The sequence below is a fragment of the Diplotaxodon limnothrissa genome, linkage group LG16 (assembly GCF_057381915.1).
Source record: "Diplotaxodon limnothrissa isolate DT_005_m linkage group LG16, D_limnothrissa_male_GT1.1, whole genome shotgun sequence".
Taxonomy (NCBI): domain Eukaryota; kingdom Metazoa; phylum Chordata; class Actinopteri; order Cichliformes; family Cichlidae; genus Diplotaxodon; species Diplotaxodon limnothrissa.
This window is the reverse complement of record NC_140611.1, coordinates 7,178,002-7,192,804: the sequence shown is the minus strand read 5'-3', so window position 1 is coordinate 7,192,804 and position 14,803 is coordinate 7,178,002. Positions and strand designations below refer to the sequence as shown.

Here is a 14,803-nt window from a genome sequence, read left to right as displayed (position 1 = left end):
TTTGATTTATTGCCCTGATTACTTTTGGAAGTCTGTAGTTAAAATAAAACTTGAGGCTGAAATCTCAGAAACAACTATCTCTTAATTTGAAGGGATTTGTGTACATCATGCTCCATTATGCTGTTTCTTCTAAAAGTCAGTGTCACGGATTACAAACAACACAAATTATGCTGCTAAAGTTCAGCTTGCTGTCACGATCCTAAACCACTCCTTTATCCTAGCGATGTAAGCACCGAGTGGCTGTAATGTCAAAACCAGCCTTTGTTCTCCTTTTATTCCCCACATTATTCTCCTGAAATGATAGAGCATGATCAGGAACATTTGTTGGACATGTCTTGCAGAAGCACAAGTGCAGCTTGCTGTAAAACTGCATGAAAGAGGAGATCTGGCTGTCTGCAGGAATGATGATCTATGTTATTAATCTCAGTTTAGAAAAGAAAGAAAAGACACAATACAGAAGCATGGTGTGTTACTCCAGAATTGGTTTTCCTGAATAAAGTTTTGATACAAATGTTTTGCATGGGGCCAGCAGACTTTGTGCAGGTGTGAATAACAAGTATATATTTACAATAAAGCTACAATATGAGAATCATATTTGCTATTTTCATGTATAAATGCATAAACATGACTACCATGCACCTGTACACAAATAGCCCTAATGGACCATTGATGGTGCCTGTGAATTATAATGCCCTTCTCATAATTTTGGGGGGGAAATGGCTTGTTTTGTGTGTGCGTATGTGTGTTCGCGCGCCTTAATGTACCAGTGACTCACTCATACACTATGTAGGTGGGAACATTGTCTGTTGTATAATATAGCAGCATTGGACGGCTTTACCAGCTAAATACAAGCCAAAACCAAGTTGCCCATTAGCCTGACGCTGTAATGAAAATGGACGGGGTGCATGAAGCTGGGCAGGATAAGCACTAATCAGCGTGACCGCCTTCCTCATTTGCGCTGCTGTTAACATATCATGCCTTTGGACGTGACGTCTGTGGTGCAAATACTTTGCAGGCTTGGGCCCAATCGAAATGAACTGAAAAGTAAGCCTGCTGACACTGTGCACTACTGTCAGTGTGATCTAATGATACATAACATGCAAATATAAAGATGTGCTGTACACAAATAAAAAGCTATATTTATATGACGAGGAAGTGAGTGCAGAGTAAACAGGGGCATTTGTATTATTAAGAATGAAACTACAGACAGCTTAAAATAAAAGAAAGTTGTTGTTTTAAATATAACACATGGACAAAATTTGCAAAATGCTCTCATACTGGATAAATGTTATAATGACCCGTGGGTCTGTCTGTAGGAGGCACGTCTGCTATGGACTCGTTCAGTAACTAAACAGGAAGATTTTACAAAGATCGAACAATATCGAACCATAGAGGCTGCAATATTCTGTTAAGTTATGAAGAGCTGAAACCTAGAGCCCCAACTTTGTTGTTGTTGTTTGTTTTTTAGTAAATTTCAGACTTTCCTAGTGAACTGCAAAATCTCTCAAACCTTACAGCCCCAGCTGGTTAGTGTAAGATATCTGTTAAAAGCAAACAGAAAAAACTGGTATTTCTATATATACAGTCAGGGTAAAAACAAAAGTACAAACTCCACATAAGGGCAAAATGGTCCTTACCAGATCTAAAAAAATAAGTAAATACAACCTCACATGACATTTTACAACATTATTTCTTTCTTTTACAAAAAGCCAGGTTACAGAAGCAGTGTGTGAAAACCAAAGTAAACTTTTAAAGCTTCAGCAGGAATTAAGAGGTAAGTAACAGGTACTGCTAAGCAAATGCACTTAATTAACAGATCATAATTTCACAGCTTGCAGCTCTGAAGCATTCAGGTGTGTGCTAACACAATGTCAGTTTGTGAAATGCTGTGCAACCTTCAGAGGGCTGTGAATGAACGAATGCCTGCAGATTTCAATGCACTGAAGCGACATTGTAAAAAGAGAGAGGGCCAAAATTCCTCCGCAATCATGTGAGAGACTGATAAAGCCATACAGCAAACCAATCATTCAACTTGGTGCTGCTTAAAGTGTTGTACGAGGTGTTGATGGGGAGCAGTTAGTTTTCCACACAAAGCTTCTGCTTGGCTTAGTTTCTGTTAAATAACTAATGACATAATGTAACATTATAATATATAATGTTTTGTAGTTTATCTGACATTATATTTACCTTTCAGACCTGGTAAGGACCACACGATTTTTTATTATGTCCTGGAAAAAAACACAATAACAACAACAACAAAAACTTTCTGCAAGATGTGTATGTAAATACCATCACTTAGCAACAGCAAAGGGCCCTGTCAACTGCTACAAGTGTTAAAATTGTTGATGACAGCTGAATACGAAATGTTTTCTTTTACATCAACATCATCAGAAATATCAGCTTTAACGATCCCCTATACTTACATCTTTCTCTGAAGGTACACATTTTAGCCAATACAACCAAAACCTAAGTACTGATACTTGCTTGCCCATAATAACACACTTTAACCTACTAAGACCCGAACTTTTTCATGGCATGAAATTTTAATATCTCTTTGCTATTTGGGCTGATTGAGACCTGATGAATGGAAAAACAAAGAATGATCTTTTTACCTGATGTAGTTTCTGAGAAAAATTATATCCACCTGAGGACATTTGTTTTAAATTTCGATAGAACATTATAAAGTCACAATTAAGTAATGATGTGCAAAACTCTTTATTTGGTGTCTGAACACAGCAGCGTTTTTCCTGAGTACAAAAACAAAATGAGAAACAACAATTGTGCAGCTTTGAAGTGCTGCTAACAGTTGCAGGAAGACGTACGCCTGCAACAAAGTCAAAAAACGTAAAAGATTTCAGAACATTGCATGAAACACGAAACATGTCAGGTGGCAGTGTAATGTCCTCGTGAGTGGATATCAGGCCCTTGTATAGCAAAATTAAGTATGTCCACATATGCGATGTCCACATATGTGGATGCCAGGTCCTAGGAGGTTAAGACTGTCTAATGTTATTCTATCTAATGCAAGCTTCACAAAGACTGGCTGGGATTTAAAACCTCATATCTGAAATACTCTAGTAAGTGAGTGTGAACTTAATTTATTGGATAAACCGATAGTATCTCTGACTGTATATGTAGGGCTGTGTGTTTGTGTGTGTGCGTGTGTTCGTACAGGTGAGACTGTAAAGGCTGCTCTCTACACCAGGATGAGTCACACAACACTGCAGTCCTCCTCATTTTCTCCTTTGCAAGGAAAAGAGAGACAGAGAAACCAGCGCAGACTGAATTCTCCTCCTGTGGGTGAGGGCCTCTTCACCGTGGTGTCACTTCTTCACGACACAGTATCTTTGTGTTTCGCCCTCTTACGTCGTTCTGCGTCTTTACTCAATTCACCCGACACATCCCCTGTGAGTCTGAAATAACTGACGTTATTTTAGACAACAGCGAATGGTTTATGTGGGCGTTATGATGTTCAGCAAAGCATCAGCACAGCACATAATAACCGATTCAGTGGATCAGTGCTGCTGCTCACCGAGGCTGGTTTTCTGCTGCCTCAAACGCTGCCTCTAATTGAAACAGGGTTGAGTTTTGATTATTCCTCTTTGTGCTGCTGAACAAGCCGTGGCAGTAATTCAGTGCACCGGGATCAGGTTAGAGTCATCCCTCTGCTAGCTGCATGTCCTGGGTGACTCATTTCTCTCTCGTTTCTTTCTCATCACACTTACTTTTGTCCGTCTCTATTGGAAATTCACACACATGAGGACTTCACTGATTTTTCCCCTTAAACATGATAGTGCCTTCTCACTGTCTATTTGGTGGCTGAGAATGGAGTCATAAAGTATCAAAAGATCCCAATTGAATTTGCACAGTTGTCATGGTGAAACTGAAACTACCTGAATACTTGAAAGGCTGTTTTGGCTTACAAGTTGAGTTGTGCTTTTCAGTTCAGATTTAATTGGCTATGATATAACATCTGAAGAGCTGCCAGTGAGGGTGAGAGGTGAGAGTTAAAAAAAGAAAGAAAGAAAAGAAAGAGAAAAGCAAGTAAAAGTTCTGCATGTAAAATATCTCAGTAACTACTCTGGATTTAAATGAAAGACAAAAACACACCCGTCCATTAATTTTCTTAATCATTAATCCAGTTGAGGGTCACAGGGTTATTGGAGCCTTGAAACAATAGTTTTTCATTTAAAAAAAAATTGTTTCTTAGTATGAGTGTGGCTACGTCTTCACCCACACTGTGTAAAATGTTCAATTTCACGCTCAGGCGATGGCAGTAGTGTTCTGTGTCACATCAGCCACAAACACAAATGTGTGTGTGTGTGGTTGTAATCACTGTGAAACGAATGTGGATATTCTAACTGTATATTATTAGCCACGATTTAACTGCAACTTCTCGGTTATTTGTTTGCTCTTCAGAGGATTAAGAGCATTGCTAATTTCATTTCAAATTAAGACATTTGGCTTTAACTGGAACAATCGATAATGTTGGATGACTCAGCCAGGGTAACTTGGAGTTGAAAGCTCTGTAATATCAGATAAAATAACAGGGAACATTGACACGCACAGGCTGTGGAAATTTGTAAATCAAAATGATTCAAATGCACTGGCCACAGTTTGCACAAACTTGGCTTGATTTGTATTCGTATAAAGAAGCAGCCACTAGCAAACAGTTCTGTGCTTGAAGGCCCTGCTGTGAGAAGGGTTAGCAGAGTTTCCAGTTTTTAACTGATTGGGATGCTTTTCAGCAACATCTTAGCCAATCCGGACAACAGCGAAAAATATGTTTGCATTTTTTTCTGAAGTAAAAGCAAAACTACCTGACACAAGCCCCTTTGCATGAAGAAGGGCATCTGGCAATTTTTACCCCAAAATGTAAGCAATATAAAGCATTAGTTATGCACATTATATTCCATCTTTTAAGCCAGAGATTTAATTTTAATTCAGTGTTTTAGTGACCTTATACTTGTTAAGAGAAGTTCTTATTGTTCCTAAGTTGATCATGTATTTCATAGGTAAAAATACACTATGTAAAATATGAAAGCCATTCCTCACACACTTTGTATAGATTGGACTCTGTTTCATACCATTTCAATTAAAAGTCTGTCTAAATGCCTATAGAGGAGAGACGTCTAAAACTGATGGCAATAGAATTCCTATGTAGATGCAGATGGACTGCAGGGAGAGTTGGGAGAAAATAAGAGAGACTCTGGCTGCAGGTATGGAGCAGGGGGAGAGAATAGGAATGAAAACCCTAATGGGAATGGGAGCATACATGAGAGGGAGGCAAGGTAGTTGGACTAGCGGTGGTTAATCTGGTTGACTTTAAATGTCAAGGTGGGTGCTGAGGACAAATGAAGAAAAGAGTCCAAGCTGGATGGGGAGGAGACTGAGGAGTCAGGAGTGAAGAATAGGAGTGATTTGTACCAGTGGGAGTGAGAGGGAGTTAGTTATCCAGCTAGACGAGTTGGGGAGGGTGCCACTGATGAAAAGGCAGGTAGAGCTGGAAGCAGCTGGGACAAAGATGCTGAGATTTGGGCTGGGAGCAATGCGGATGGGCAGGATTAGTAGGTTAAACAAGGATATTGAAGATGGTGAAGCAAAAAGGAAAAGAGAAAGGCCAAAGAGGAGATTTGTGTATGGGCTGAGAGAGGATGTGAAGAGGAGGGGTAGAGATAAATGATCAGAAGCGAGATATCCAGGGCTAATAATGAGCACCTGTTATGGGGTAAATAGCAATCACATGAAATACAGTTTGGGTGTCCTCATACATTTTGGGCATGAAATGCAGGTGTGGTAGGATGGTTTTCTCTGAAATGTGGTGAAGCTGAATGACACAGCACGTGCAGTACACGTTCATGAATGCAATTCTGAGAAGGTGAGAAAAAAAAGGAGATCAGCAATAGTCCCTAAATAAACCCACAAATACAGGCTCTTTGCAGGAACTGAATATGGTTGCTTTTCTCTCTGTGCTGTGCTAGGTATGTGCAAGAGAGCAACAAGGAAGCAGAACAAGGAGTCATAAGACAAGTTGAGAAAATCAGTTGCACAACTCGGATTGAGATTATTTTGTATCAGATTTATATCTGAGTCTCTTTTCATTTGATGAGGACAGCGCTGAATAGAATCCACTGTTCTCTCCGTTAACAGCGAAAGAATTCCAGAAAGGGCAAAGGGAATTCAGCTGGAGGTGAGCCGGTCACAGCAAACACATGAGGCTCCCTGTCACATGCTCCCAGTACATTCATTAACACACAGTGTTCTTTTCCCCATGTGTAAATGGCAGCAGAGACATTTGCAGGCTTTAAAGTGGAAGAGCTGAAAGACAACAGGGCATACCTGTGCGGTAAAATGAAGGGCAGACAGTAATGTCAGGATGATATAAAGAAAATCCCATTACAAGTGGATCAAATCCACTGTGAGCCGGTAAATGGCTAAATCTGTTAACTAAACAATATTTAGGCTGTAGAACAAAAACGCTTCACAATAAAAGCCATGACTTAAAACAAAATCAGACTGGACCAAAATATAAATAAAGAAAAATACATTATTTATGTAATGAGCATGTACTTCGGTCTAGAAAAGGACAATTTTACTTTTTTGAGCAAGAACAATGTGAGGATATGAGTGAAGTTGTTTTATGTTCATGTTGAAACGCCTCTGGGAACTTTTACAGTTAAGTTGAAGTATAAGTTACATTTGAATGTAATTGTCACCGAGAAACAAAAACCACATGTATTGAATCACCAGTCAAATCTCATTAAACATAAAGGGCTTATGAAGATTGGTTGCCGCCCCCCTAAACAAGGTTTTAAAACCTCTTTCTGTTAAACCCCTTTAGTGCTCTCTGTCCTGACTAATGTCTCTCAACCTGCTATAGATCGCGGGCAGCTGGAGATGAACAAATCTCTGTGTTACTGGAGTAGGGGGACGCAGTTTGGAACTGGCAACCTGCTGGGGGGTCACTGAGATAAAATTCAACCCATGCTGTAAGGTACGTGTGGGGTGTGCCATGCGGGCTATCCAGCTGTGAGCGCAGTCCCGCCCATTCATCGAAAGCGCCCGGGGGTCGCGCAGAATCTGATTTGGATTGACCGAGCTGTCATCCAATGAAAGCGCGTCAAAGCGTGACTCACCCCTTTTCTTTTCCAATGGAAGCGGGCCGGAGAGGCGGATCAAAGGAAGCAAACTTGGTTGAATGACCATTAAAGCAGCAATCAGCGGTAAATATGTTATGATGCCACGCTCCAAACGCACACCGAGCGTATTGTCCGAGGTGCCGGGAGCGCACTTTTGCACCGGTTAGTCACTTTGCGAAATGGCCGTGCGCAGGAGGAGTGTCGCTGCAAACCAAGTCGGGGGTGGGGGGGTCGCTCTTCAGGGATTTGAACAGTGATGGGCAGCTGTTGGACATTGATTTGGCGCAGCGGCTGACGGTGAATTGAACAGTGCGGTAACGCGGGTTTGTTTTTGGGGTTTTTTAACCATGGACGGAGAAGCTGTCTTTTGTGGCTGTCAGATGAGGAGAAGGAGGAGGAGCGGCTGACTTCTCCTCTCTGCTCAGTGCAAGTGTGAGAGAATCGTGATGCTGATTTTTGGCCAAACGTGAGGCTCCCCCGCCGCTGCCGAGCAGGCTTCAATGTTCGCTCAGTACAGGTGCATCAGGATTTGAGTGGACGTGATCAGAGCCGTCACCATGGCATTCACCTTCATATGGCATCCCACCTCCGTCTTTTCCGCCTGCAAACCGCTGACAAGGATACAGGAAACGTATCTGCACATATAACGGATTGGAATTGGCCAATTGATGCTGCTGCTTGCACTATGATCTCTGGGGAACTATCCGAGTTGTGTAATGGTTTTATTCCATTTGCAGCGCGTGCCCTGCAACCTCCGTGGATGATGGCTAATTGGGCCCAATGATGTAGAGCCAAATCCACCTGGATCTAATGTTCCCTCCTCTCGTGGCTCCCCTGTGACTTTTTGCGCATGTTCAATTGTTTTTTTTTAATTCCCAGAGCTTTTCGCTATTCTCGGCTATTGCTTTTGGTGATTTCATTTTATTTGTAAAGGCTTTTAAGGACGACTGTTTGCTTCTGAAAGTGGCGATTAAACTGACTGCTAACTTTACATTTTACAGTCAAAGCCCCCGGGCTGTCTGAAGCGTGATCAGCTATGGAAAGTTCAGCTAATAAAAGACATTTAATGCGACTCATCCTTGGGACTAAATAGTTCCCTTCCCTCTTTTAAGTGGAACAAACTTCTTTTTCCCTCCCCTGTCTCCTATAGGCTATTTGTTTAGATAACATTCTGTCACTGCATCCACTTTTCCACTATGTCCAGATCAAACAGTGTCAGCCCACCCGGAGTCGGTGCTCCCGGGTTGAGGGGAGGGACCGAGCACAGATCAGCTTGGGGAGAGTCTCAGTCTGTGGCCAACGGGTGCCCATACTCAGCAAGATCTCCGCGCAGGAAGCTCACCCGGACCAACAGCCGGTGGACGGAGGAGGATGATCTGGACCACCGGCCGCCCGGGCGAGCCTCCACGACCGTCAGCAGGGTCAGCTTCAGGTCCAGGTCGGCTTGGCAGGACCATGGAGAGGAGAGCCGAGACAACAACCGCGCGTCCTCTAAACGTCCAGACGGCGAGGTGAGACCCAAGTCCGTGGAGCTGGGTCTGGAAGAGCGGAGAGCCAAGCCGAGGACCGACGAGGAAGAGGTCATGCCCGAAGTAAACTTTTCCTTCGTGGCGTGCTGCACCAGCGTCATGCACATTTTCAAATCCAAAAAATTCCAGTCGGAGAAGTTGGAGCGGCTCTACCAGCGCTACTTTTTCCGTCTCAACCAGAGCAGCTTGACTATGCTCATGGGCGTACTTGTGCTGGTGTACACGGTCATGTTGGGCTTTCACTGCTCCGGTGGGAGATCGGGACCGAGCGTAACGTACGTGGTGGTATTTTCTGTGGCCATCTTCCTCACGCTCGTGCTCATGGTAATCTGCAACAGGAACGGATTTCACCAGGACCACATGTGGGTCGTGTGCTATGTGGTCATCCTGATGGTGTTGGTGATCCAGGTGATTGGAGTACTGCTCGTACAGCCCAGAAGTGCCTCGGAGGGGATCTGGTGGACCGTGTTCTTCATCCATGTCATCTACACTCTGCTTCCCGTCAGGATGCGAGCTGCGGTCATCACTGGAGTTATTCTTTCCGCCATCCACGTGGCCATTTCTTGGATGTTAAACGAAACGGACAGCTTTCTGTGGAAACAGGTACGTCGAAGAATGCGCTCTGTTTTTAAACGTCTGCGCAGAGATGTGAAGCCACGCGTTGCGCGCAATAACGCACATTACACACATTTGTTCAAAGCATCCCGGTGCTGAACGTTTCTCTCACGATCAAGTGAACAAAAGTGATAGAGAAGTAATAGAAATTGTAGGATAATAAATGTCACACACACACAGTGGCAAGCACAGTCTCTGATGGGGAAAAAATGGGGGACCCTTTTCAAAGCCACTTAAATCACTTCTGTGTGAGCTCTCAAGGACAGATTGTCCAAAGTGTGTGATTCTTCATGTCAGATCTACCAAGACAATCAAAGATCAGAGAGGGTCTTTGAGTGTGGCCATTAAAAGGGTGTAAACACTTCTGCCTTCAGCTGTGATCGGATCTAGATTATCTGAAGCATCTGAGACCGCAAGTTTATTATGTTAACCAAAGTGCCTGTGTGGGGGGCTTTGTGGTTAAGTCAGAGTCAGGAAACTCCTAGATGCGAAAAAACAAACAAACAAAAAAGTGAAACGTGTTTACTTGAAATATTTTTCCTTTCTCTTTTTTGTGGTTTCTGGTTGTCTTTCCAACACCGAATGACTTAATTGACAAGTTGAGCTGGTGATTGGTTAGACAAACACTTCAGTCTGAGCGAAGCCACTGGTTGGCACGGAAACAGCAGCTGGCTTGTTGCTTTTCAGTGGTGCCAGCAACTGTGGGCTCAGCACAAGTATAGCTATACAGCCAGCTTTTTCCTTTTGCAGTTAGAATTCTCTGTTTTCACTTGCCTCATAAAATCTCATTTGTTCAGCAAAACTAACAGTGCGCAAAGAGCCTGGTTTAATGCCAAATACTATCAGAAAAAGTCTGACACCTGGACATATTTCACAGTTATGAATTAAAAGAAGTGAAATCGTGATCCTTTGTTACGATATCCAAATTTATTGCATTTCATTGTTCTGTTTCATTATGACACATGCCTGAATATTCCGTATTTTAGTCTTGCCATTTTAGCTCTTACTAAACTTGATCACAGTGGGTTTGCGAGGATGGAGTTAACCCCTGTTTATTGACTTATAGCATTCATATAACAGTCTGGTAAACATCCTGTGCAGAGGATGTTTATCAAACATTTGAACATGATATAATTAGTAAAACACTGAAAACACTTTTCTAACCGCAGAGCTATTGCATATTTAGGACTAATGAAGCTATAAAGAATTAATGTGCAGCTTAAACACCTGAAATCAAAGCTGTTTAACAGAAGGGAAGGAAAAAAGTGTTTGGGCTTAGCTTTGGAAAAACTGATTTCAGATTGTTTGTTTTACATCATCTGGGCTCTTAATAAGCTTACAGCTGATAGTTTCAGGGGATCTTGTTTTATTGTTCTGCTGAGCTTCCATGTTTCCCATAACATCCAAATTCCGCTGCTGGTATTATTATCCCACTTGGACAAACGTGGGATGGATGGATGATATTATTATTATTATTAATATATATATATATTTTTTTTACAACGTCAGTATTGCGTTCAACACATTTGTCCACATTTGGCTGGTGGACTTTATCTGTAATAAATGCACTCGTGCAAATGAGTTTAATTTTCCACCATTATTTAAAGGCACACTTAATTGTGTTGACTACTAAGCTCTATTAACTCCTAACTGCTCTCTGTTACGTGTTTGCATGTTGCCTTTTGTTGTTAACCCATTTACTGTTTTTTTTTCTTTACAAGGCTGTGTGCTGCTTAAACATCGTAGCTCATGTACAGTCAGCGCTCCTATAAAGATGTCAGAGTTTATATGGAGAAAGATGCCTATTTATAGCTGAAGAACCTCCACAGGGATTCATCCTTAAATCGTGAACTACAGTAAATTTGTGGATTACTTTTTTTAGAGGCCACTTTAATAGTTGGGGCATGTTCCATAATGAGGAAATCTTTATGTTATAGTGTGCACTTCCATTTTAAACTATACTGTAACTCAAAGGATGACATTGATTGCATAAAGATGGATTGCTTAAATTGTATCATAAAAGGAGAATGCAGTTTTTAAAAAAGTTAAATATGTGCTCACATGAAATTTGATGCCAGCAATATATTTCAAATAAGCTGTGATGGGACTGCAATAGACTGCAAAGTTTAATAGTAAGATAAGCATGCAGTTTGTTTATTTATTTTGGAGCCACATATGTACTGCCACCCAGATTTGAGCTTCCTTATTTCAGAAGGATGACAATAAACTACAATGTGCAGCAGCATAGCTCCATGAACTGAAAGTATTGGGTAGATATGAAACAAAATATACAACATTTTCAACGTATGCTGCGCAGGTGAAATCCTATCCATTTAAACAATGCATCCTTCAAACACCTTTTTTTGTTTTGTAGTTTTTATTGGATTTAAACCCAACATCACAACAGAACAGTGAGCAGCTGCTTATGAGTCTGGAATAAAGAGAGGCATTTGCTCCATCAGTGAAAAGTACTGGATAGAATAGCAGATACGTCTTCAGTTATCGCTTTGACAAGATTTTCAGAAAATTTGACCTCTGATGCGTGATGTCGAAGTAATGAGATTCAAACTCGTCCAACATTTTTAGTGCATACACCTATGATAAGAAAGCCCTATGTCACTTTGTTCTTGAGTTATTCCAATCACAAACTTGGGTGTCCATGCTGCCCGCCTGCCTGCCTGGCAGGGTGACAACAATACCGCATCAACCTTTTACGGCTATGGGGGGGGAAAAGTGCATGTTTTTGAATGTATAACACAAGAAAGTCCAATGGGAGATGTTCTGTTGTTATTTTAATCCATGCTTATTAGGGGCTTTTGACATCCATCCTTCATATGCAGATTACAGATCTAGGAGAAGAGACAAGGGGTCTATCTCCAGCTCACGTCTTCTTTTGTCCTCCACTTGTCCAGTTTCTTCAAAATCCTTAAGAACACACTACACACCATGGGAGTTGCAACATTTTAAGCTAATTTTGCTTTGCTTTTTTATCTTGTTGGTGCAAAAATACTATTTTATGCATATCAAACTATGTTATCTTTGGCATTTTCCATAAAATTGATTCTTTGCTAAGGTGGCTGTTATGTGCAGACACAAGACTGGTTCATCCCTTGAGTTTAATGCCTTTTTTATGCTTGAATGATTCATAGGTCAGTGTTAAGTGGATCAACAAATAGTCTTTCCTTTGGAAATGGTCAGGTGCAAGGACTGGACTGAAAATGAGTGAATAAGTAGCCAATGTCAAAAAGAAGACCACTTTAAAAAATGACAAGAAAGTCTGGCTGCTTGGAGGAAAAACATAAAGACACGAGGGGTGGCTCAAGAATTTTGCACTATATATTCCTTTTTAATACTTGATGGATTGCCTTTAAACTGTTTCCAATTAATTACACTGAACAAAAATATAAACGCAACACCTTTGTTACTGCTCCCATTCCCCATGGGATGGACGTAGAGACCTAAAATTCATTCCAGATACACAATATAACCATCCCTCCCAAACAGTGGTCACAAATCAGTCCAAATGTGTGGTAGTGGGCACATCTGCTATATTGAGATAATCCATCCCACCTCACAGGTGTGCCACATCAGGATGCTGATCTGACATCATGAGTAGTGCACAGGTGTACCTCAGACTGCCCACAACAAAAGGCCACCCTGGAATGTGCAGGTTTTTGCGCTATTGGGGGTCTGGGGACCCAGAACCGGTCAGTATCTGGTGTGACCACCATTTGCCTCATGCAGTGCAACACATCGTCGCATGGAGTCTATCAGATTGTCAATTGTGGCCTGTGGAATGTTGGTCCACTCCACTTCAATGGCTGTGCGAGGTTGTTGGATATTCGTGGGAACTGGTACACGCTGTCGTATACGCCGGTCAAGCACATCCCGAACATGCTCAATGGGTGACATGTCCGGTGAGTATGCTGGCCATGCAAGAACTGGGACATTCTCAGCTGCCATCTGCCCTGAACAATGTGAACCATGATTCATCCGTGAAGCGCACACCTCTCCAACGTGCCAGACGCCATCGAATGTGAGCATTTGCCCACACAAGTCTGTTACAGCGACGAGCTGGAGTCAGGTCAAGACCCCGATGAGGACGACGGGCATGCAGTTGAGCATCCCTGAGACGGTTTCTGACAGTTTGTGCAGAAATTGTTTGGTTGTGCAAACCAATTGTTCCAGCAGCTGTCTGGGTGGCTGGTCTCAGACGATCTTGGAGGTGAACCTGCTGGATGTGGAGGTCCTGGGCTGGTGTGGTTACACGAGGTCTGCGGTTGTGAGGCCGGTTGGATGTGCTGCCATATTCTCTGAAACGCCTGTGGAGACGGCTTATGGTTGAGAAATGAACATTCAATGCACGGGCGACAGATCTGGTTGACATTCCTGCTGTCAGCATGCCAATTGCACGCTCCCTCATTGCTTGTGGCATCTGTGGCATTTTGCCGTGAGACAAAACTGCACATTCCAGGGTGGCCTTTTGTTGTGGGCAGTCTGAGGTACACCTGTGCACTACTCATGATGTCAGATCAGCATCCTGATGTGGCACACCTGTGAGGTGGGATGGATTATCTCAATATAGCAGATGTGCCCACTACCACACATTTGGACTGATTTGTGACCACTGTTTGGGAGGGATGGTTATATTGTGTATCTGGAATGAATTTTAGGTCTCTACGTCCATCCCATGGGGAATGGGAGCAAAAACAAAAGTGTTGCGTTTATATTTTTGTTCAGTGTATTTTGTTTAAATAGTTTCCTAATCAATGCATTCACTATTAATAGAGCATTATATGTTGTGTCTCCTTGTAGCATTGCAGTGTCGACAGCGCCGCTTTCTTCACTGAGTTTGCAATGTTCAGTGGAAGCTTTTGATAAGTCTTGAAGCAGGTTCTTATTCAAGTGGTTAACAAACAAGATGCACACATCAGAGACGGCGGTGTGTCAGAAAGAAACCTGAAGCATCAAGACTCGGGAGAGATTGAGATTGCCACACCTGTTAGATTAGCCACGGATCCTCTCCATCAGCCATGACTAAGCCCAAATGCAATGCAGCCACGCCATTTGTGGGTCCAGGTGCAAATCCTGTTGACCAGTGTTCTGAAATCTTGTGTAAAGCCTGAAATCAGAACACTGGTGGCTGATGTTGTCACGTCCACGGTTTTCAAATGACATTTTCAGCAATCTGGTGTCGATATACCCGTAAATTGTTCAGGAAAAAAAGAAGACAAGTCCTGATAGAGGGTAGATTATGATACTTTTAGGAGGGTGATCCAGAAAAAAACGGAAAAGGAAATGTCCTTGACTGTATGTGGGCCATCAGTGGTTTATCCTAATTTGGAAGGAGAACATTTAGTTTGAGTACCATGATCTCACATGAGCAGCCCTGTAAACTCCCCACCACGGCTATCACAAACACCAGAAAGGATGAACTCTTTTATGCCCTTTATTTCTTTTTGGAATCTAATTTTTGCTTATATGCAAAACTCAGACTGATTTATTAGTTTTTTTTGTGTC

The 14,803-nt window shown here is 42.2% G+C and overlaps 1 protein-coding gene across 1 annotated transcript in view; it reads left to right on the top strand.

The window, feature by feature from the left end:
• Positions 1–8,335: 8,335 nt before the first annotated feature.
• The window catches only part of adcy5 (adenylate cyclase 5), a 94,116-nt gene continuing 87,648 nt past the window's right edge, over positions 8,336–14,803 (top strand). The window contains exon 1 of the mRNA XM_085375020.1: positions 8,336–9,271. Coding sequence (XP_085231146.1) covers positions 8,336–9,271 — 936 coding nt within the window. The remainder of the gene's footprint in view (positions 9,272–14,803) is intronic.